We start from the raw sequence: 25,409 nt of genomic DNA, 5'->3' as shown, positions 1-25,409 counted from the left end.
GTAACGCTGAAGAAGCTGAAGTTGAACGGTTCTATGAAGACCTACAAGACCTTTTAGAACTAACACCCAAAAAAGATGTCCTTTTCATTATAGGGGACTGGAATGCAAAAGTAGGAAGTCAAGAAACACCTGGAGTAACAGGCAAATTTGGCCTTGGAAGACGGAATGAAGCAGGGCAAAGGCTAATAGAATTTTGCCAAGAGAACACACTGGTCATAGCAAACACCCTTTTCCAACAACACAAGAGAAGACTCTACACATGGACATCACCAGATGGTCAACACTGAAATCAGATGGATTATATTCTTTGCAGCCAAACATGGAGAAGCTCTATACAGTCAACAAAAACAAGACCGGGAGCTGACTGTGGCTCAGATCATGAACTCCTTATTGCCAAATTCAGACTTAAATTGAAGAAAGTAGGGAAAACCACTAGACCATTCAGGTATGACCTAAATCAAATCCCTTATGATTATACAGTGGAAGTGAGAAATAGATTTAAGGGCCTAGATCTGATAGATAGAGTGCCTGATGAACTATGGACGGAGGTTTGTGACATTGTACAGGAGACAGGGATCAAGACCATCCCCATGGAAAAGAAATGCAAAAACGCAAAATGGCTGTCTGGGGAGGCCTTACAAATAGCTGTGAAAAGAAGAGAAGTGAAAAGCAAAGGAGAAAAGGAAAGATATAAGCATCTGAATGCAGAGTTCCAAAGAATAGCAAGAAGAGATAAGAAAGCCTTCCTCAGTGATCAATGCAAAGGAATAGAGGAAAACAACAGAATGGGAAAGACTAGAGATCTCAAGACAATTAGAGATACCAAGGGAACATGCAAAGATGGGCTCAATAAAGGACAGAAGTGGTATGGACCTAATAGAAGCAGAAGATATTAAGAGGAGGTGGCAAGAATACACAGAAGAACTGTACGAAAAAGATCTTCATGACCAAGATAATCATGATGGTGTGATCACTCACCTAGAGCCAGACATCCTGGAATGTGAAGTCAAGTGGGCCTTAGAAAGCATCACTACGAACAAAGCTAGTGGAGGTGATGGAATTCCAGTTGAGCTATTTCAAATCCTGAAAGATGATGCTGTGAAAGTGCTGCACTCAATATGCCAGCAAATTTGGAAAACTCAGCAGTGGCCACAGGACTGGAAAAGGTCAGTTTTCATTCCAATCCCAAAGAAAGGCAATGCCAAAGAATGCTCAAACTACCGCACAATTGCACTCATCTCACACACTAGTAAAGTAATGCTCGAAATTCTCCAAGCCAGGCTTCAGCAATACCTGAACCGTGAACTTCATGATGTTCAAGCTGGTTTTAGAAAAGGCAGAGGAACCAGAGATCAAATTGCCAACATCCACTGAATCATGGAAAAAGCAAGAGAGTTCCAGAAAAACATCTATTTCTGCTTTATTGATTATGCCAAAGCCTTTGACTGTGTGGATCACAATAAACTGTGGAAAATTCTGAAAGAGATGGGAATACCTGACCACTGACCTGCGTCTTGAGAAATCTGTATGCAGGTCAGGAAGCAACAGTTAGAACTGGACATGGAACAACAGACTGGTTCCAAATAGGAAAAGGAGTACATCAAGGCTGTATATTGTCACCCTGCTTATTTAACTTCTATGCAGAGTACATCATGAGAAACACTGGGCTGGAAGAAGCACAAGCTGGAATCAAGACTGCTGGGAGAAATTTCAATAACCTCAGATATGCAGATGACACCACCCTTATGGCAGAAAGTGAAGAGGAACTACAAAGCCTCTTGATGAAAGTGAAAGAGGAGAGTGAAAAAGTTGGCTTAAAGCTCAACATTCAGAAAAGAAGATCATGGCATCTGGTCCCATCACTTCATGGGAAACAGTGGAAACAGTATCAGACTTTATTTTTTGGGGCTCCAAAATCACGGCAGATGGTGAGTGACTGCAGCCATGAAATTAAAAGATGCTTACTCCTTGGAAGGAAAGTTATGACCAACCTAGATGGCATATTGAAAAGCAGAGACATTAGTTTGCCAACAAAGGTCCATCTAATCAAGGCTATGGTTTTTCCAGTGGTCATGTATGGATATGAGAGTTGGGCTGTGAAGAAAGCTGAGCACCGAAGAATTGATGCTTTTGAACTGTGGTGTCGGAGAAGCCTCTTGAGAGTCCCTTGGACTGCAAAGAGATCCAACCAGTCCATTCTGAAGGAGATCAGCCCTGGGTGTTCTTTGGAACGAATGATGCTAAATAAAGCTGAAACTCCAGTACTTTGGCCACCTCATGCAAAAAGTTGACTCATTGGAAAAGACTCTGATGCTGGGAGGGATTAGGGGCAGGAGAAGGGGACGACAGAGGATGAGATGGCTGGATGGCATCACTGACTCGATGGAAGTGAGTTTGAGTGAACTCCGGGAGTTGGTGATGGACAGGCAGGCCTGGCGTGCTGCGACTCATGGGGTCGCAAAGAGTCGGACACGACTGATAGACTGAACTGAACTGAACTGAATGGGTCCAGGACTCCTCATCAGTGAGGTTCTACAGTTATCAGGTAGTATAGTTAGGAGTTCTGTCTCTGGACTCCATTATTCTTGACCACCTCTTAAAACTGGAGAAAATAGGTTAGTCCAGCAAGACTTAGAATTTCTCTCTAGTCACCCACTCTACCAAATGCACTCTGGAAAGTGCATCTGGGAAGGAAGAGGATATTTGGGAAGAAAAAACAAACTTTGTACAGCAAGTGTGAAAAAAATCTTAATTGTTGGGTCTGGGTGACAGGTATAGAAGTTCATTTACTGGCCTATTGTATGTTTGAAATTCTGCATAAATTCTATTTAACTGCACCACCACAGTGATAGACTACTGAGAGTGGCAAGTCCTTGGGGCTTCTCAGCCAGTACAGGACATGACTGAGCGACTGAACCGACTGACCTTATATAACCACAGAATTTTTCTCTTGTGATAAGAACTTTTAAGATTTACAACTTTTAAACAGCAACAAATTTGGCATGCTGTACACTACATCCTCATGACTTACTCTGTAACTTCAAGTCTCTACCGTTTGACGCCCTTCGTCCATTCCATCTATCCCATCCATCCCACCCTAAAACTCTGGGAGCAAGCAGTCTGTTTTGTCTATGAGCTTGTTCTTTTGGTTTTTAGCTTACATATATAAGCGATCATATAGTATTTGTCTTTCTCTGACTTATTTCACTTAGCATAGTACCCTCAAGGGTATCCATCCATATTGTCACAAATCCTAAGGTTTCTTTTTTTAATAGCTGAGTGATACTCCATTGTGTGCATATACTGCATCTTCTCTGTCTGCTCACCCATCAGTGGGCACTTAGCTTGTTTCTGTATCTTGGCTGTGGTAAATACTGCTGTGAACATGGGGGTGCAGATATTTCTCCGAGTTAGGGTTTGTGTTTTCTTTGGATAAATACCCAGAAGTGGAGCTGCTGGATCATACGGTAGTTCTATTTTTAATTTTTTGAGGAACCTCCATACTGTTTCCCATAGGAGCTGCACCAATTTACATTCTCACATACAGTGCACAAGAGTTCCCTTTTCTCCACATCCTCACCAACACTTGTTATTTCTCGTGATAGTGGGCATCCTTGTTTTGTTTCTGATCATAGAGAAAAAGCTTTGATAGTAGTCATTCTAACAAGTGGGAGGTGGTGTCTCATTGTGTTTGCTTTGCATTTTCCTGATGATTAGTGATGCTGAGCATCTTTTCATGCATTTTTTGGCCATTTGTATTTTTTTTGAAAACTGTCTATTCAGATCCTTTGCCAATTTAAAAAATATTTACTCAGTATTTATTTTTATTTATTTGGCTGTGCTGGGTCTTGGTTGGGGCATGTGGGATCTTTAGTTGGGACATGTGGGATCTAGTTCCCTGATCAGGGATCAAACCTGGGTCCCCTGCTTTGGGATGCAGTCTTGGCCACTGGACCACCAGGGAAGTCCCCTTTGCCAATTTTTTAATCTGATTGTTCTGTTGTTCTTATTGAGCTGTATGAGTTCTTTACATTTGTACACTAACCCCTTATCAGACTTATGATTTGGAAATACGTTCTATCATTCAGCAAGTGAAAGTGTTAGTTGCTCAGTCGTATCCAACTCTTTGTGACCCAAGGACTGTAGCCTGCCAGGCTCCTCTGTCCATGGGATTCTCCAGGCAAGAATACAGAGTGGATTGCCATTTCCTTCTCCAGAGGATCTTCCCAACCTAGGGATCAAACCCAGGTCTCTTGCACTGCAGGCAAACTCTTTACTGTCTGAGCCAGCAAGGAAACAATCATTCAATAAGTTGCCTTTTTATTTTGCTGGTTTCCTTTGCTGTGTGGAAGCTTTTAAGTTTGACGAAGCCCCACTTGTTCATTTCTGCTTTTGTTGTTTTGGAGTCAGATTTTTAAAAAATCATTGAGAAGACTGATGTAGCAATGATTACCACATATGTTTTATTCTAGTAACTTTACGGTTTCAGATTTTACATTCATGGCTTTAATCCATTTTGAATTAAGCTTTGTGTATGGTATAAGATAGTGGTCCAGTTTCATTCTTTTGCATGTGGCTAACCAGTCTTCCCAACACCACTGTATTGAAGAGGCCGTCCTATCGCCATTGTATATTCTTGGCTCTTTTCAAAAATTAATTGACCATATGTGTGTGGGTTAATTTCTGGGCTATTTTGTTCCGTTGATCTAGGTGTCTGCTTTGAAGTTTTGTAATGTGAAAGCAGGGAGTGTGATGCCTCCAGTTTCATTCTTCTTTCTCCAGACTGCTTTGGCTATTTGATGCCTTTTGTGATTCCAAAGAAATTTTAGGACTCTGTTCCATTTCTGTGAAAAGTGCTATTAGACTGTTAGTAGGGATTACACTGAATCTGTAGTTTGCTTTGGGTAATTCAGACATCTTTACAAGATTCTTCTGGTATATGAGCATGAAATATCTTTCCATTTCTTTGTGTGCTCATTGTCATTCAAAAATGATTGTCTTTATGGTTTTTAGTGTACAGGCCTTTCACCTCCTTGGTTAAATTTACTTGTAGGTATTTTTTCTGATGCAATTGTAAATGGGATTGTTTTCTTAATTTCTGATTGTTAGTGTATAAAAATGCAACAGATTTTTGACCTTGTATCTTGTAACTTAACTGAATTTGTGTATTAGTTCTAACAGTTTTTTGAGTCTGTAGGGTTTCCTATATATAGTAATGTCTTCTACAAACAGTGACAGTTTTCCAATTCAGATACTTTCTGTTATACTTTTTCTTGACCAATTTCTCTGGCTAGGATCTCCAAAACTAACTTGAATAAAAGTGGGCACTGCTGTTGTGTTTTTGATTTTAGAGGAAAACCTTTCACCTTTTTTGGTATGATGTTGGCTGTGGCCTTAATTATGTTGAGGTAAGTTCTCTCTATAGCCACTTTGTTAGGAGTCTTTCTCATAAATGGATGTTGAATTTTGTCAAATACGTTTTCTGCATCTATTGAGTTTCTCTTCTTCCTTCTGTTGTTTTCTTCCACTGCATATGAGTTTCTTTAGTGGTATGCTTAGATTCCTTTCTCTTCATCTTCTGCTTATCTGCTATAGGATTGTGCTTTCCATGTGGTTTATTATATATTCTATTTTCAGTTGATAACTTAAGTTTAACTGCATTCTAAATCTCTACATGTTCATTCCCTCCACAAAGTTTTGTTTTTGATACCACATTTTACATCTTTTTGTCTTATATTTTAATTAATTCTATAGTTGTAATTATTTTCACTACTTTTGCCTCAACCTTTTAAGTGGTTGATCCACTGCTGCTGCTAAGTCACTTCAGTCATGTCCGACTCTGTGCAACCCCATAGATGGCAGCCCACCAGGCTCCCCCGTCCCTGGGATTCTCCAGGCAAGAACACTGGAGTGGGTTGCCATTTCCTTCTCCAATGCGTGAAAGTGAAGTCGCTCAGTCGTGTCTGACTCTTAGCGACCCCATGGACTGCAGCCTACCAGGCTCCTCCGTCCATGGGATTTTCCAGGCAAGAGTACTGGAGTGGGGTGCCATCGCTTTCTCCGGGTTGGTCCACTCACTACCTTGACTATATATTTGCTTTTTCAGTGAAACTTACTCTTTCCTAAGTTTTCTTGTTACTAATTAGCACCCTTTCTTTTCAGCCTAAAGAAGTCCTTTTAACATTTCTTGTAAAGCCAGTGTAGCAATGCTTGAACTCATTTAGACTTGCTAATCTGGAAAACTCTTCAATTCTGAATAACTCTGAATAACTCTGCTGGGTAGAGTTCTTTGTTACAAGGTTTTTTTCCTTCACACTTCCGCTATATTATGCCACTGCTCTCTGATCTGCAAAGTTTCTGCTGAAAATTCTGCTGATGGTCTCATGGGGGGTCAGTTGTATATAAGAAGTTTTTCTCTTGCTGCTTTAAGATTCTCTTCTTATCTTTAGCTTTTGGTGCTTTTAACTAAACGTGTCTTGATGTGGGTCTCTTTGGGCTCATCTCATCTGGAACACTCTGGGCTTTCTGCATCTGGATGTCCATTTCCTTCCCTTGAGTAGGGAAGTTTTCAGCCGTTATTTCATCAAGTAAGTTTCTAGCCTTTCTCCATCTTTTCTTCTTGGGACTCCTATAATGAGAATGTCAGTCTGCCTGATGCATCCCATAAGTCTTTTAAGCTATCTTTAGTTTTTTCTTTTTTTGGTTTCTGTCCCAATTGGGTAAGTTCCACTGCCTTTTCCTCAAGTTCCTTTGCTTCACCCGGTCTACTAGTGAACCACTCTACTGTATTTTCAGTTATGTTATTGTATTCCTCAGCTCTGTGACTAGTATTTTCCACCTCTCTTGAAGTTGAGTTTGGGGAGCATCTTTATGACCATTACTTTGAACTCATTATTAGGTAAATTACTTATCTCCATTTCATTAAGGTTTTTTCCCCTGAGGCTTGTATCTTATTCTTTCATTTGGAATACATGCCTCTGTTTCTTCATTCTGCTTTTCTCTGGGTTGGTTTCTATGCATTAGATGAAACAAGTGTCTCTCCCAGTCTTGAAGGAATAGCCTCATGTATGAGATGAACCTTGTCATTCAACCCTTCCCTAGCTCCTGGTTGTTTCTCAAATCTTCTGATTGTCAAAGCAGCCTATGATATTTGTAATAGCTCCCAGTAACTGAGGGTGTGCCAAGACTTATCAGTGTCCCAGAGAGAAGGGGGTCTCAGTTAAGCACCTAGATTCATTCTCTGGTTGCCATGGCTAGGACTTTCAAATCTGTGTTGAATAAAAGTGGCAAGAGTGGACATCCTTGCCTTGTTCCTGATCTTAGAGGAAATGCTTTCAGCTTTTCACCGCTGTGATTTTGTCATATATGGCCTTTAATATGTTGAAGCAGGTTCCCTCTATGCCCACTTTCTAGAGAGTCTTCATCATAAATGGGTGTTGAATTTTGTCAAAAGCTTTTTCTGCATCGATTGAGATAATCATATGGTTTTTATTCTCAATTTGTTGATGTGTTATATTACATTGATTGATTTGTGGATACTGAAAAACCCTTGCATCCCTGGAATAAATCCCACTTGGTCGTGGTGTATGATCCTGTTAATGTATGGTTGGGTTCAGTTTGCTAGTATTTTGTTAAAGATTTTTGTGCCTATATTCATCGGGATACTGGCCTGTAATTTTATTTTTTTTTGTGGTATCTTTGTCTGATTTTGGTATCAGGGTGATTGGCAGCCTCTTAGAATGAATTTGGGAGTGTTCCTTCCTCTGCAGTTTTTGGGAATAGTTTCAGAAGGACAGGTAACTTTTTCTAAATTTGCTAGAACTCAACTATGAAGCCAAGCCATCTGGTCACAGATTTTTGTTGGGAGTGTTTTTTTACTCAGTTTTAATTTTAGTACTTGTGATTGGTCTTTCATATTTTCTATTTCTTATTTGTTCAGTCCTGGGGGCTTGTATCTTTCTAAAAATTTGTCCATTTCTTCTAGAGTGTCCATTTCATTGGTGTATAATTGCTTGTAGTAGTCTCTCATGAGCCTTTGAATTTCTGTGGTGTCTGTGGTAACTTCTATTTTCTTTTGTATCCATTCAAGCAGTCTGTTTTCTGGTTGGAGCATTTAATCCATTACACTTAATAATTCACTTTAATTATTGATATGTATGTTCATACTGCCATTTTGTTAATTGCTTTGGATTTTTGTTCATAGACCTTCTTTTGTTCTCTTGTGATTTTACGACTATCTTTAGTGTTGTGTTTGGATTCCTTTTTCTTTTTTGTGTGTGTACTACTGTAGATTTTCAGTTTGCCATTAACATGAGGTTTTATACAGCTCACTCGCGCGCACGCTCTCTCTCTATACACACACACACACAATTGTTTTAAGTTGTTAGCCTCAATTTCAAATGCATTTCTAATATCTTACATTTGTACTCTTTTCATGATTTCTGGTTTTGATATCAGATTTGTATGTGGATGATTTCCTATCTTTATATATGCCTTTATTGGTGAGTTTTCCCACTCATAATATTCTTATTTCTACCTGGGGCCTTTTCTTTTCCATCTAGAGAAGTTCCTTTAGCATTTGTTGTAAAGCTGTTTTGATGGTGTTGAATAAAGCTTCTGATTTCTCTAATGTGAATAAGTGCCTTTCTGTGTAGAGTATTCTTGGTTGTAAGTTTTTAATCTTTCATAATTTTAAATGTATCATACCACTCCCTTCTGGCCTGCAGAACTTCTGCTGAAAAATCAGCTGATAACTTTATGGGGATTCCCTTTTATGCTATTTGTTGCTTTTAATATTTTCTCTTAGTTTGATTAATGTCTCTCAGTGTGTTCCTCCTTGGGTTTATCCTGTATGGGACTCTGTGCTTCCTAGACTTGAGTATCTCCTTTCCCATTTTGGGAAGGTTTTTGGACATTCTCTCTTAAAACGTTTTCTAAGGTCCTTTCTTTCTCCCTCTGGGACCACTATAAAGTGAATGCTGGTGCATTTCATGTTGTTCCAGAGGTCTCCGTCCTCATATCTTTTCATTTTTCTTTCTTCTCTTCCACAGCAATGATTTCCACTAATTTTTCAGTTTGTTCCATTTGTTCTATTGCCTCAATTTATCTGCTGCTGATTTCTATGTATTTTTTATCTGTTCTCAAAAGCTTCTTTTTTTTTCTTTTTGGCTATACCATGCATCCTAATTCCCCAACCAGGGATCGAACCCATGACCCCTGCACTGGAAGCACAGAATGTAAATCACTGGACCACGAGGGAGTCTCCTAGCTCTTTAATAAACGTGTCTGTATCAGTTTGTGCCTCCATTCTTTTTGAGGTATTGGATCATCTTTACTTTGATACCATTACTCTTAATTCTTTTTCAAGTAGACTGCCTATCTTCACTTCACTCAGTTGTTCCTTCATCTGAAATGTATTTCTTAGCCATCTGATTTTGTCCGATTTTCCGTGTTTGTGGTCTATTTTCTTCAGACTGCAGGACTGTAGCTCTTGCTTATGGTGTCCATACTGTGGTGGGTGAGCTTGCTCCAGGGGTCATGCAGATTTTCTCGAGGGAGGGATGGGTGCTTGCCCACTGGTGGGTCTTATGTCTGGTGAGCAGGGCTATCTCAAGAAGTACGTTTACAGGTAACTGTGGAGTCAGGAGGACTTTAAGCAGCCTGTTTGCTGAGGGCTGAGTCTGTGTCTCTACCTGGAGTCTGTGTCCCAGCACTGGAGCCTACAGGCTGTTTTTGGGGCCAGGCCTTGCCAAAATGGTGACCTCTGGGAGAGCTCACACTGATGAATACTTCCTGGAAACTCGGCCACCAGTTAACTTGCCCCCACAGTGAGCCACAGCCAACCTGCACCTTCTCCCAGGGACCCTCCACATTGCTTTCCTCTGGGTCCAAGTGCGTGTGAAACCTTGTGTGTGCCCCCCAAGAGTGGAGTTTGTTTCCCCAGTCCTATGGAGCTGCTGCACGCAAGCCCACTGACCCCTGCAGTGGAAGTTCAGAGTCGAAACCACTGGACCACCAGGGAAGTCCTCCAGCTCTTTACTAGACATTTCTTGCATCAGTTTGCGCCTCCATTCATAGGCAAATACTCTGGGGCTCCTTGTCTAGCGTCAGGAAAAGGAGGCTGGGGAGCCTTATGCGGGGCTCAGAACTCCTATGGGAAAACCTCTGTGATATAATTATTTTCCAATCTGTGGGTCACCCACCTGGCAGGTATGAGATTTAATTATAAGGTGTAAGCGCCCCTCTACTGTTTATTTGTGGCTCCTCCTTTATCTTCGGGTGTAGAATATCTTTTTTGGTAGGTTCATGTCTTTGTTGTTGACGGCTGTTCAGCAGTTGTGATTCTGGTGTTTTCATGAGAGGTGAGCTTAACTCCTTCTACTTTACCACTTTGTCTCCATCCCTGGCAAAATCTTTTGAAGTCTGCAAATACATAGTCCTGCAGGACTGCAAGCATTACGTCCTGCTGGCCCCCAGATAAGTTCTTTACTAGGTGATAAACAGCGGCAATGACGCACAAGCAGAGCACAAAGATGGTGTCCACCAGATTATGCTCTCCTGAAAACACCCTCTTTAACAAAGGCTGTGCTCCTGGGTCTGCTGCCTCCTGCTGTGCCCTGGGGGTGGTGGCTATTTAAGAACTCCCTCTCTGTTGATGATAGTTCAGTGAAACCTGCAAGTGTAACCCTCACTGGTCACAAGAACCAGCCCATGCAAATATATCCCTCAATGGAAGCTATAAAAACCAGGGTCCCAATCAGGGATGTAAGTCCCTTTTTGGGAGATAACAGTGAGCTGGAATGTGGAGAGAGACAGCACAATGATTGTGTCCACAGCCTCTTTTCCCTGAGAGGACTTCCACGGGGCCACTAGGTATCTGCCCCACAGGCCTCTTTCACACACCCTCTTTGTGGGTGCTATCTGTGCAGTGTTGGGGGATGCCAAGTACTGTCTCTACAGCTCTTATTATCATGGGACCAAACATAAGCTCTCCTGACCTTCAGAGCCCAGTAATCAAGGGGTGTTCCTTGGGCAGCAGCTGCAAATATCAGGGCACATGTAAACGCTCCTTCCAGGAGATAATGCTGTTCGTCAGCAGTTCAGCAAAGGGATAGTGTGAAGATGGTGCCCACTGGTCTCCATCCCTGGAGGGAATTCCCACAAGCTCTTCAAGGTATGTGTTAAATTAGATGCCTACCCCTTAGATCAACTCTTAAACATTAGCAATGAGCCTTTACTTCAAGTCTGAGGATGGGCTGCCTCTGAGTTGGGCCCTGAGCCAGGTGAGTCTTGTCAACATGAGCCCAATTGGGTTTCAGAGCTAGATGTTTTTGGGGCTCATCTCTCAGGTTCAAGTTTTAAAAAAGGTGGGATGCCTGATGTGGAGTTCAAACCCTTTGCTCCTCAGAAAAGGCTCTGGGTTTTGAGTTCCACTTTGTATCTGGGTCTCCATACCAGGGGCGAAGACCCAATATCAAGATGGTTTTCTTGTTTGCTTACTGTACTGTGCTCAGCCAGCTCTTAGGTTTTATCAAGAGGAAACTGTTACACAGGTAGTTACAGACTCAGCATATCTGGGAGGAGGTTGGCTCAGGATTAGTCTACATTGCCATCTTGAACCCCATTTTTCCCTTCCTTTTAAATTCTGCTATTCCAGAAGACTTCTGATAAGTGGCATATCATTATCTTTCAAATCCAAGATGCTTTAAAAATCCCAGATCCTAACTGTACTATCTACTTGAAAACTATGGCAGCTTCCAATAAATATTACTAATTAACAAGCCGAGTACTCTATGCCAAGACATTGTGCTAAGTGCTTTGCACACATTATCTTTTAAGCCTCTCAACAACTCAGGTTCAGAGTTGTTATCCACATTTTACAGATCAAGAAAATGAGACTGAAATAAGGGAAGTGATTTGTCTAAAGATACTGTAAGGGCTAGGAATCCAAATCCAACCAACTCATAAAATGTTTAGCACAAGTATAGGGTTTAAAATAAAAATTGTCAAGTACTTTCTTATTTAGTTGCTAAGTTGTGTCTACCTCTTCTGCCACTGGATGGACTGCAGTCCTCCAGGCTCCTCTGTCCATGGGATTTCCCAGGCAAGAATACTGGTGCGGGTGAACATTTCCTTCTCCAGGGGAATCTTCCTGACCTAGGGGTGGAATGTGCTTGGTGGGTGGATTCTTTACCACTCACCCACCTGAGAGGTCCATCAAGCTACTAGAGCAACTCTTTAGTCACTCAGTCTTGTCCGACTCTTTGAGACCCCAGGGACTGCAGCATGCAAGGCCTCCCTGTCCATCACCAACTCTTAGAGTTTACTCACATTCTGTCCATTGAGTAAGTGATGCCATCCAACCATCTCATGGTCTGTTGTCCCCTTCTCCTCTGCCTTCAATCTTTCCCAATGAGTCAGTTCTTTGCATCAGGTGGCCAAAGTTTGGAGTTTTCCTTCAGCATCAGTCCTTCCAATGAATATTCAGGACTGATTTCCTTTAGGATGGACTGCTTGGATCTCCTTGCAGCAAAGGGACTCTCAAGAGTCCTTTCCAACACCACAGTTCAAAGCATAAATTCTTCATTGCTCAGCTTTTTTTATGGTCCAACTCTCACATCCATACATGACTACTGGAAAAGCCACAGCTTTGACTAGACAGACCTTTGCTGGCGAAGTAATGTCTCTGCTTTTTAATATGCTGTCTCGGTTGGTCATAACAAGAGTCTTAATTTCATGGCTGCAGTCACTATTTGGGGGGGCTCCGAAATTACTACAGATAAAGTCTCTCACTGTTTCCCCATCTATTTGCCATGAAGTGATGGGACTGGATGCCATGATCTTAGTTTTCTGAAATGTTGAGCTTTAAGCCAACTTTTTCACTCTCCTCTTTCACTTTCATCAAGAGACACTTTAGTTCTTCTTTGCTTTCTTCCATAAGGGTGATATCATCTGCATATCTGAGGTTATTGATATTTCTCCTGGCAATCTTGATTCCAGCTTGTGCTTCCTCCAGCCCAGCATTTCTCATGATGTACTCTGCATATAAGTTAAATAAGCAGGGTGACAATATACAGCCTTGACGAACTCCTTTTCCTATTTGGAACCAGTCTGTTGTTCCGTGTCCAGTTCTAACTGTGGCTTCCTGACCTGCATACAGGTTTCTCAAGAGGCAGGTCAGGTGCCCTGGTATTCCCATCTCTTTCAGAATTTTCCACAGTTTATGGTGATCCACACAGTCAAAGGCTTTGGCATAATCAATAAAGCAGAAGTAAATGTTTTTTCGATGATCCAGCAGATGTTGGCAATTTGATCTCTGGTTCCTCTGCCTTTTCTAAAACCAGCTTGAACATCAGGAAGTTCACGGTTCAGGTATTGCTGAAGCCTGGCTTGGAGAATTTTGAGCATCACTTTAGTAGCGTGTGAGATGAGTGCAATTGTGCGGTAGTTTGAGCATTCTTTGGGACTGGAATGAAAACTGCCCTTTTCCAGTCCTGTGGCCACTGCTGAGTTTTCCAAATTTGCTGGCATATTGAGTGCAGCACTTTCACAGCATCATCTTCCAGGATTTGAAATAGCTCAACTGGAATTCCATCACCTCCACTAGCTTTGTTCGTAGTGATGGCCCACTTGACTTCATATTCCAGGATGTCTGGCTCTAGGTGAGTGATCACACCATCGTGAAGATCTCTTTTGTATAGTTCTGTGTATTCTTGTCACCTCTTCTTAATATCTTCTGCTAGGTCCATACTGTTTCTGTCCTTTAATTGTGCCCATCTTTGCATGAAATGTTCCCTTGGTATCTCTGATTTTCTTGACGAGATCTCTAGTCTTTCCCATTCTGTTGTTTTCCTCTATTTCTTTGCATTGATCGCTGAGGAAGTCTTTCTTATCTCTCCTTGCTATTCTTTGGAACTCTGCATTCAGATGCGTATATCTTTCCTTTTCTCCTTTCGCTTCTATTGTTTTCACAGATATTTCCCCAGCAAGACGGTAGGAGGGGCGAAATCACATTTAGAATCAAACCCCATACCCGCCAGAGATGCTCAGAGGGCTCAAACATACCTTGTGCACACCAGGACCCAGAGACTGAGACAGAACTATGTTTGAGTGTCTCCTGAGGAGGTATGGGTCAGCAGTGGACTGCCACAGGGGCTCTGGGTACAGCAGCTTTGGGTGTGGCATAAGCCCTCCTGAAGGAGGTAGCCATTCACTCCACCATAGACCCACCAGAACTTACACAGGACTGGGAAGCAAACTCTTGGCGGGCACAAACAGAACCTTGTGTGCACCAGGAGAAGGGAGCAGTGATTCCACAAGAGACTGACCCAGGCTTGCCCGTAAGTGTCTGGGAGTCTCCAGTGGCGGCCCGGTGGTGGCCTGTTGCCGGGTTGGGGGCACCGAATGTAGCAGTGCCATGGAACCTGTTGAAGAAGGTCACTATTATCTTCATTACCTCCACCATAATTTGGCCCTGGGTCAAATACCAGGGAGGGAACATGGCCCTGTCCATCAGAAAAAGACCCAATTTCCCCCTCAGTCAGTCTCTCCCATCAGGAAGCTTCCATAAGCCTCTTATCCTTCTCCATCAGAGGGAAGACAGACTGAAAACCACAATCACAGAAAACTAACCAATCTGATCACAGGGACCACAGCCTTGTCTAACTCAATGAAACTATGAGCCATGCTGTGTGGGGCCACCCAAGATGGACGGGTCATGGTGAAGAGTTCTGATAAAACGTGGTCCACTGGAGAAGGGAATGGCAAACCACTTCATCTTTCAGCGTTGTATCTCTCTGCCTTTTCATACTGTTCATGGGGTTCTCAAGGCAAGAATACTGAACTCCCCAGGTCTGTAGGTGCCCAGTATGCTACTGGTATCAGTGGAGAAATAACTCCAGAAAGACTGAAGGAACAGAGCAAAGCAAAAACAACACCCAGTTGTGGATGTGACTGGTGACAGAAGCAAGGTCTGATGCTGTAAAGAGCAATATTGCATAGGAACCTGGAATGTCAGGTCCATGAATCAAGGCAAATTGGAAGAGGTCAAACAGAAGCTGGCAAGAGTGAATGCTAACATTCTAGGAATCAGTGAACTCAAATGGACTGGAATGGGTGAATTTCCCTCAGATGACCATTATATCTACTACTGTGGTCAAGAATCCCTTAGGAGAAATGGAATAGCCATCATAGTCAACAAAAGAGTCCAAAATGCAGTACTTGGGTACAATCTCAAAAATGACAGAATGATATTGAATGATTTGCCTTGAAAACGAACAGAGATCAAAGTAATCCTAGTCTATGCCCTGACCAGTAACGCTGAAGAAGCTCAAGTTGAATGGTCTTCTATAAAGACCTATAAGACCTTCTAGAACTAACACCCAAAAAAGATGTCCTTTTCATTATAGGGGACTGGAATGTAAAAGTAGGAAGTCAAGAAGTACCTGCAGTAACAGGCAAATTTGGCCTTGGAGTATAGACTGAAGCAGGGCAAAGACTAATAGAGTTCTGCCAAGAGAACGCACTGGTCATAGCAAACACCCTCTTCCAACAACACAAGAGAAGACTCTATACATGGACATCACCAGATGGTCAACACTGAAATCAGACTGATTATATTCTTTGCAGCCAAACATGGAGAAGCTCTATACAGTCAGCAAAAACAAGACCAGGAGCTGACTGTGGCTCAGATCATGAACTCCTTATTGCCAAATTCAGACTGAAATTGAAGAAAGTACGGAAAACCATTAGACCATTCAGGTATGACCTAAATCAAGGCAGCTATTATCAAGTCTTAAATAGGTAAGTCATTCTGCTGAGGCCTACTCTGTAGTATATAAAACCTACAATGTGAAACTTGAAAAATAGCAGAGGCCTTCAATATTCTCTAGTCCCAGGGGAACATCTACTTTTTTTTGGTTAACCTGCAATGTTTTTTGTTTACTTAATTGAAAGCAAAATCCTGAAAAGGATGTCTTTCAAGTGTTATTTATAAAAATTAATTAGTAAAAATTAATTAGTTCTGTCAAGGTTAATAGGTATCCAACAGTGAAGTACTTCAGTATTTAAAAGCAACTAAGCTTTACCAAATCTATAATCTCATTATGTTCTCAATATTATCATTCCATCCACAGAAACACCAATTCTTGCATCTGCTCCTCTATACAGTGTATTATCCTTCCCTCAACACGTGTGTATTTATAGAGCATTTATGATGCACAGGGGTACTGTGCTAGAGAATATGCATTCTTCAGAAAGAGACCTCATCCTCAAGGGGTTTCTAGCCTAATAAACGTGTTCCAAATACCCTACATGTGCAAAATATATGTACAACAACGTTAAGTTTATAAAAAGTTCAAGTGTATCCACAGTGAAATGATTGAACATATTATGGCCCAATTGTAACTAGGATACACTAAGGGGTTGTAGAAAAGGTACCTCTCGATGTGGGAACATAACATAGAAGCACATACACAAGTCACTTCAGTCATGTGAGACTCTCATTTTGCCATGACTGTAGCCGCCAGGCTCCTCTGTCCACGGGATTTTCCAAGCAAGAATATGGGAGTGGGCTGCCATTCCCTTCTCCAGAGGAACCCTCCTGACCCAGGGATTGACCCCATGCTTCTTATGCTTCCTGCACTGGCAGTGGGTTCTTCACCGCCAGCGCCACCTGGGAAGCCCCAGCTCCGCACGTGGAAACGTAAGACAGAGCACGTGCGCAAACATTCTCCATCCTCCATGAAGCAGAGCTGTTTTCATCTTAAAGTTTTTCTGAGAACCAGATGTTCATAGTTCCAATCTTAAGGAAAGAGATAGAAAGTGGAATAGAATAAACTCCCATACTTGTGATAAGCAAGGTTTCTCATACAATAACCAATTCAGGAAAAATATTTCCAGACCACCATTTCTTCCCCGTTCAAAACAGAGTTATCCAGATGGAAGAATGTGAAGTTTGCCTCCTCCCACAAATACATCAAAAAATACATCTACACATGGAACAAGTCTCACAGAATACCTACAGAATGCTGGCAGAAGACATCACACTTCTGAAAGGACAAAAAGAATCTCCATATAACCAGGTAGGACCAAAAAAAAGAAAGGAATCTGCGCAGGACCTGCACCCCTTGGAGGGAACCGTGAAAGACCAAAGGCTCCCACACCCTCCTGGTGGGAAGAAGGGGGACTGAAAATATAAAGTATTTCTGAAAACTTCCCAAACTAAAGAAGGAAATATACCCAGGTATAGGAAGCGCAGAGGCTCCCAAACAGAGCTACACCAAGACATAAGTAAAATGGCACAAGTTAGCATTTTAAAGGCAGTAAGAGAAAAACAATCGGCTTATTTCTCTACAGAAACACTGCAGGCCAGAAGGGAGTAGCAAAATATATATTTGAAGTCCTGAAAGAGAAAAATCTATAACCTAGAATACTCTAGTCAACAGCATCATCATTTAGATAGAAGCAGCGATAAAGAATTTCTCAGACAAGCAAAAAGTGGAAGAATACAGCAATACTAAACCTATTATGAGAGAAATACTGCAAGGGCTTCCCTAAATAGAAAAGCTGTATTAAAAGAAAATTAGTCAAAAAGTAAAGCACTTAAATAAAGCTGGTATACAGATTAAAAGAAAAAAATCCTGTGTGAACGTTACAATAACCACAATGAACAGCAAAAGGATAAATATGAAGATGTAAAAGAGGACATCAAAATCATAAAACAAAGGAGATTAAAATGTAGATTTTTTTTTTTTCAGAATGTGTTTGAGTCTATGATTACCAGTTTAAAGTAAGTAGATATATGAAGGGGTTAACATACTTGAAAAACAGGGTAAGCACAATTCAAAAACAAAATAGATTCACAAAAGAGAACACAAGCATAAAATGAAATCACCAAACTGCAAAAGGAAAAAGGGGAAAAAGCAAATATAGAATCAACTAGAAAGCAAGGTTTAAAATGGCAATAAATACACCTATGAATAGTGACCTTGCTTCTGTGATGATCGAGACGGGTGGGAGGGAGGCTTAAGAGGGAAGGGATATATGTATACACATGGCTGATTCACACTGATGTACAGCAGAAACCAACACTGTAAAGAAGTTATACTCCAGTAAAAAAAAGTCAATGGGCTAACTGCTCTAATCAAAAGATGCAGAGTGGCAAACTGGATTAAAAAACAGCAGATAATCTGTTGCCTACGAGAGACCCACTTTAGGGCAAAAGACACACAAAGACTGAGTAGGAAAAGATATTTCCTGAAAATGGCAATGACAAGAAAGCACAATACCTGTGTCAGACAAAACAAACTTTACACCAAAGGCTGTAAAGGAAGATAAAGGACACTATTTAATGATAAGCACTACAAGAAGAAGATATTTACTCTTGTCAACAAATATGCATGCACCTAATAATAGGAGCATCACTACGAACAAAGCTAGTGGAGGTGATGGAATTCCAGTTGAGCTATTTCAAATCCTCAAAGATGATGCTGTCAAAATGCTGCACTCAATATGCCAGCAACTTTGGAAAACTCAGCAGTGGCCACAGGACTGGGAAAGGTCAGTTTTCATTCCAATCCCAAAGAAAGGCAATGCCAAAGAATGCTCAAACTACTGCACAATTGCACTCATCTCACATGCTAGCAAAGTAATGCTCAAAAGTCTCCAAGCCAGGCTTCAGCAATACGTGAACCTTGAATTTCCTGATGTTCAAGCTGGTTTTAGAAAAGTCAGAGGAACCAGAGATCAAATTGTCAATATCCGCTGGATCATCAAAAAAGCAAGAGAGTTCCAGAAAAACATCTATTTCTGCTTTATTGACTATGCCAAAGCCTTTGACTGTGTGAATCACCACAAACTGTGGAAAATTCTGAAAGAGATGGGAATACAAGACCACCTGACCTGCCTCTTGAGAAACCTGTATGCAGGTCAGGAAGCAACAGTTAGAACTGGACATGGAACAACAGACTGGTTCCAAATAGGAAAAGGAGTACTTCAAGGCTGTATATTGTCACCCTGTTCATTTAACTTACATGCTGAGTACATCATGAGAAACGCTGGACTGGAAGAAACACAAGCTGGAATCAAGGTTGCCGGGAGAAATATCAATAACTTCAGATATGTAGATGACACCACCATTATGGCAGAGAGTGAAGAGGAACTAAAGTGTCTCTTGATGAGAGTGAAAGAGGAGAGTGAAAAAGTTGGCTTAAAGCTCAACCTTCAGAAAACGAAGATCATGGCATCCAGTCCCATCACTTCATGGGAAATAGATGGGGAAACAGTGGCTGACTTTATTTTTCTGGGCTCCAAAATCACTGCAGATGGTGACTGCAGCCATGAAATTAAAAGATGCTTACTCCTTGGAAGGAAAGTTATGACCAACCTAGACAGCATATTAAAAAGTACACATTACTTTGTCAACAAAGGTCCATCTAGTCAAGGCTATGGTTTTTCCAGTAGTCATGTATGGATGTGAGAGTTGGACTATAAAGTAAGCTGAGCTCCAAAGAATTGATGCTTTTGAACTGTGGTGTTGGAGAAGACTCTTGTGAGTCCCTTGGACTGCAAGGAGATTCAACCCATCCTTCCTAAAGGAGATCAGTCCTGGGTGTTCACTGGAAGGATTGATGTTGAAGCTGAAACTCCAAAACTTTGGCCACCTCATGCGAAGAGCTGGCTCATTTGAAAAGACCCTGATGCTGGGAAAGATTGAGGGTGGGAGGAGATGGGGACGACAGCGGATGAGATGGTTGGATGGGATCACCAACTCAATGGACATGAGTTTGGGAAAACTCCGGGAGTTCATGATGGACAGGGAGGCCTGGCATGCTGCAGTTCACGGGGTCACAAAGAGTCGGACACGACTGAGCGACTGAACTGAACTGGAGCACCTAAATACATAAATACTAACAGGAGACTTTAACACGAAACTCACAACAATGGACAGATCCTCTAGACAGAAAGTCAATAAGGCAACAGAGATCCTAAATGATACAATAGGAGAGTTAGCCTTAACTGACATTTTCAGAACACTGCACATTCTTTTCAAGTGCACATGCAACGTTTTCTAGGCTTGACCACATACCAGGGCACACACACACACAAAAAAAGCCTGAACAAATTTAAGAGGTAAAGAGGATAGAAATTATTTCGAAAATCTTTCTGACTACACAGCATGAAACAAAAATCAGCCACAGAAGAAATGAGAAAAAAACAATTACATGGACTTTACAGATAATCATTCAAAATCTGTGGGATGGTGCAAAAGGGTTTTTTAGAGGGAAGTTCATAGCAATATAAGCCTTCCTCAAAAAACAAGAAAAATCTCAAACAGCAGAATCTACTACCTAGAAGAATTAGAAAAAAGAACAAAGCCTAAGTCAGCAGAAGGAAATAATCAAGATCTGAGAGGAAAAATATGAAATAGATTAAAAAACAATAGATAAAATCAATGAAACCAAGACTTGGTTAAGCAAAATTGACGAACCTCTGGCCTGGATTATAAAGAAGGAAAGAGCCCAAATATGAAATGAAAAAGGAGAAATAACAACCGATACTGCAGAAATACAAATGCCATAGGACAATATTATAAACAACTCCATGCTAACAAATTTGCCAGCCTAGAAGAAATGAAAATATACAGCTCTTCAAAACTGAAGTAAGAAGAAACAGGTAATGTGAACAAAACTAGAAGTGAAACAAAATCTGTAATTAAAAAAAAAAAAGAACAAGCTCCCGACAAACAAAACTTAAGGACCATGTGGTTTTACAGGTGAATTCAACCAAACATATAAAGAAAAACTAACACATTTGAGGATCCTTCTCAAATTCTTCCAAAAGGTTGAAGAGGAGGGAACACTCAAAGATGTTTTATGAAGCCACCATCACACTGATACCAAAACCAGACAAGTATACCACCACAAAAGAAAATTACAGGTCAATACCTTTGATAAATATAGATGCAAAATTTCTAAACAAAGTATTAGCAGACCCAATCCAACAAACATAAAACAGATCATACACCATGACCAAGTTAGATTCACTTCAAGATCACAAGAATGGTACAATATACGAAATCAATATAATACACCACATTAACAAAGAAAAGTCACATGATCATCATACAGAAAAAAAGCAATGGTGGCAAGCTGAAAAGCCTTCCTGCTAAAATCTGGAACAAGACAAGGACGCCAACTCTCATCACTTCTATTCAACACAGTATTGGAAATCAGACAAGAAAAAGAAAAGGTATCCAAATTGGAAGGGAAGAGGTAAAACTGTCATTTTATGCACATGCACACATGCATGCTAAGTCGCTCAGTCGTGTCTGACACTTTGCGACCCCATGGACTGTAGCCACCAGGCTCCTCTGTCCACAGGATTCTCCAGGCAAGAATGCTGGAGTGGGTTGCCATGCCCTCCTCCGGGGATCTTCCTGACCCAGGGATCGAACCTGGGTCTCTTGCCTCTCCTGCACTGGGAGGTAGCTTCTCTACAGCACTACCTGAGAGGCCCTCTGTGCAGATGACACGATACTGTGTGTAGAAAACCCTAAAGAACTGATACTTCAGCAGCGTAGTGGGATACAAGATTAACATTGAGAAGTTGGTTTCATTTCTTTAACAATATCAGAAAGGGAATAGAAAACAAAAAACTAAAAAACTTTTAAAATCACACAAAATAAACCCAAAATACTTAGAAATAAACCTGACCAAGGAGGTGAAAGACTTATAAGCTGAGAACTATAAAACGTTAATAGAGAAAACTGAAGATGATTCAAAGAAATGGAAAGATATCCCATGTTCTAGGGTCAGAAGAATTAAGATGGCCATACTACCCAAAGCAATCTTCAGATTGCACCCTCACCATACACAAAAATAAAATCAAAATGGGTTAAAGACCTAAAGACGTCACATAATAAAACTCTGAGAACACAGGCAAAACATTCTCTGACATGAATCGTACCAGTGTCTCAAAGCAATAGAAACAAAAGCAAAAATAAACAAATGGGAACTTACCAAACTTACAAGCTTTTGCACAGCAAGAAACCATGAACAAAACAAAAACAGTCTATGGATGGGGAGAAATATTTATTCGCACATGTGACTGACAAGGGCTTGATTTCCAAAACGTACAAACAGCTCATGCAGTTCAACAACAACAAAACCCAATCATGGGCAGAAGACCTAAATTCTCCAAAGAAGACATACAGATGGCCAACAGGCACGTGAAAGGGGTGTTCAATATCGCTAATCACTAGAGAAGTGCAAAGCAAAACTAACAGCGTGGTACCTGATGATAGCAAATGTTGGAGAGCGTGTGGGGAAAAGGGAACCTCCCACAATGCTGGCGGGATGTACACTGGTGTAGTCTCTAAAGACCAGTAAGGAAGTTCCTCAGAAAGCTGAAAGTACAGTTGCCACATGATGCAGGAATCCATTCAAAAGACACACACGCTCCTGTGTTCACAGCAGCACTATTCACAATAGCCAAGACATGGAAACAATCTGAACGTTCAGTGAGTAAAGAAGATGGGTGACACAAACATGCTCACGTGCACGCACGCGTGCGCATACACACTGGACTACTACTCAGCCACAAAGAGAACGAAACAACGCCATCCGTCCAACATGGATGGACCTACACAGTCTCACACTGAGGAAGAAAGACAAATCCCCTATGATACCACTGACACGTGGAATCTAAAATGACACAAATGAACACACGGACAAGATAGAAGCAGACTCCCAGACAAAGACAACAGACTTGTGCTCGCCAACTGGAAGGCAGACTGGGAAAGCGATGGAGTGGGAGTCTGGGGTTAGCAGATAGATTCTATTATATATAGAATGGATGAATAACAAGGTCCTATTGTATATAGCACAGGGAACTACATTTAATATTCTGTGATAAACTATCATGGAAAAGAATATTTTTTAATGTGTATATAGGACTTCCTTGGTAACGCAGTGGGTAAGAATCCACCTCACAATGCAGGAGACACGGCTTCGATCCCTGGTCGGGAAGATCCCACATGCCGCAGGGCAACGAAGCCCTGACCACAACTACTGAGCCTGTGGTCTAGAGCCCACAGGCCACAACGGGAAACTTGGGCACCACAGTGAAGAATAGCCCTGGCTCGCCCTGACAGGAGAAGGCCCACGCACTGCAACAAATAAATACACACACACACACACACAACTTAATCACTTTTCTGTACAGCAGAAATTAACACAACATTGTAAATCAACTATATCTCAATAAAAAGGTAACACAAAAAAGAAGGCTTATTGAGTTCCATAGGACATTAACCTAGATCATTCCTTTATTAACTCAAGACTATCAGTGGGAAAGTTCACAGTTTTTGAGCCACTGCAATTGTATTTCGAAGACTGCTACAAGTGTTATGTGTTCAGATAAGTTTGAAAGACATGACAGAACCCTGCATGTCCACACTGAAAAGTCACAATAAACATTAGCAAAACAAAGATTCCGCAAAGTCCTAAACAAATGTCTGATTCTGTTTAGAGGATTCCTCCTTGAGCATAGAACACCTGTTTTTTGGCAATATCTTCAAAACATCAGTTGGGAAACAATTATCAGTTTCTAGGCTTATTTCAATAAAAAGTAACCTTCTAGATTTTCATCCTAAAATTAGACTGCAAGCTATTTTTGCACATCTAGGTTTTATTTTGCTGACTTGGAAAAAGCATTTTAGAGGAATCATTACCAATCAATAGGCTTACCTCCTGCTTCTAACTGAACTCCTGGAGTCAAGTGAAGAAATTCTGGTTTCATGCTTACTCGGGAGCCAGAAATAAAACCAATCACAAATTCAGAATGTTCTTCAGCCATTTGCACCTGAATGGAATGTAATAAACAGATGACAAGACAGCAGTTAACCACACCAAACGTAAGAAACTCTGCTGTCTTATGGATGTATTTTCTCATGTCACATTGAACTCATATCTAAACAGGTAATCTTAGATATGAATCTACATACCTGCTCCACTAAGACCCTAAAATAACTCCTATCCCCTTCTCCCATAAGCAAACACTAAAAACACTAAAAATCCTATCCTATTTGCATCGAAAATCTAGATGCTCCATTATTATCTATTTTTAATAATGTTTAGGGACCTACCTACTTCCAAAAAGGATATAAATCATACCCTAGAATACATTTATAATGATATAAAGCTACACTGAAGTCTTACTGCCCATCTACACATATATCCAAGGACAGCCACCACACAAAAACAGCTGTGCTGTAAAGAGCTAGCTGAAGAGGTGTGAAGAGGTGTGAAGCCACCTCCACAGCTTTCCCTATACTTTAACACTGCCTCCACAATTTCTCTTCCATTACCTCACATCTTTAGAAGATTCCCTAGGTCTGCCTAACTCTTTTTCCGCCCCCTGCCTAACTTTCTAATTTGGTTCTTCCCTGAGGCCCAGACTGTTTCATTCTTGCTACTAAGTACTACCACCTACCAATAAGCAATGTACTGTCCTTGAGCCAGATCCAGAATGCCAAATATTAACACTGACTCATGGACCCTCTGCTAAGTCATCTGGGAAATCACAGACATTTATGGTCAAATCAAGGGTAGGGTTAATACCTGGCCCTAGGGCCATGAGTTTTTCACAGTTCCACAACCTTTGAAATATGAAAAATAAAGTTTTAATTTTTACATGGGAATTTATTAAAATAAAAGTTCCTACTACTTTAAAAAGTAGTCTTTAAAATATATGCAAAGGTAATCCATCTCATCTTTCTAGGTGACTATCCAACTAGGAAACTTGCCCAGAGGAGAATGTGAAGAGGGACTTTATAAGCAGATGATTATCCATCTCTTATGCTGTTCTGGTGTGCAGGGGGTGGGAGCTGGGTATGGTACATTAGAACATGTATGGTGCTATAAGAACTTCCCTGGCGGCTTAGTCGGTAAAGAATTCACCTGCAATGTGGGAGACCTGGGTTTGATCCCTGGGTTGGGAAGATCCCCTGGAGAAGGGAATGGCAACCCACTCCAGTATTCTTGCCTGAGAATCCCCACGAACATAGGAACCTGGCGGACTGCAGTCCATGGAGTGGCAAAGAGTTGAACACAACTGAGCGACTAAGCACACACATAACAATTTTTAATAATGGGGAGTTACTAGAGGAAATAACGTGTCTGGACTCTAATTAAGAGCTCTCCTATAGAACCCCAATCAATATCAAAGACTGAAAAAGATAACCCACTTCGTGGGCTGCTGTCATGAGAACGTGTATCTTTGTGACTCAGGAAGATTCCAAGAAACTGGAAAAAAGCTCTTCAATTTCAACTCATGGGGAGATGGTAAAAACTCTATCTTAAAGGCCAGGTACATACAGACACATATGTTTATTTGACCCAATATCTGTG

General features: G+C 41.2%; 1 protein-coding gene across 1 annotated transcript in view; it reads right to left on the bottom strand.

Moving 5' to 3' along the window:
- UMPS (uridine monophosphate synthetase) overlaps window positions 1-25,409 on the bottom strand; it is a 49,939-nt gene that overhangs the window by 2,006 nt on the left and 22,524 nt on the right. The window contains exon 5 of the mRNA XM_005893401.3: window positions 23,748-23,862. Within this exon, the coding sequence (XP_005893463.1) occupies window positions 23,748-23,862 (115 nt within the window). The remainder of the gene's footprint in view (window positions 1-23,747; window positions 23,863-25,409) is intronic.

This window comes from Bos mutus, chromosome 1 (assembly GCF_027580195.1).
Source record: "Bos mutus isolate GX-2022 chromosome 1, NWIPB_WYAK_1.1, whole genome shotgun sequence".
Classification (NCBI taxonomy): Eukaryota; Metazoa; Chordata; class Mammalia; order Artiodactyla; family Bovidae; genus Bos; species Bos mutus.
The sequence above is the reverse complement of the archived record's forward strand: the minus strand, read 5'-3'. Positions and strand labels throughout refer to the sequence as shown.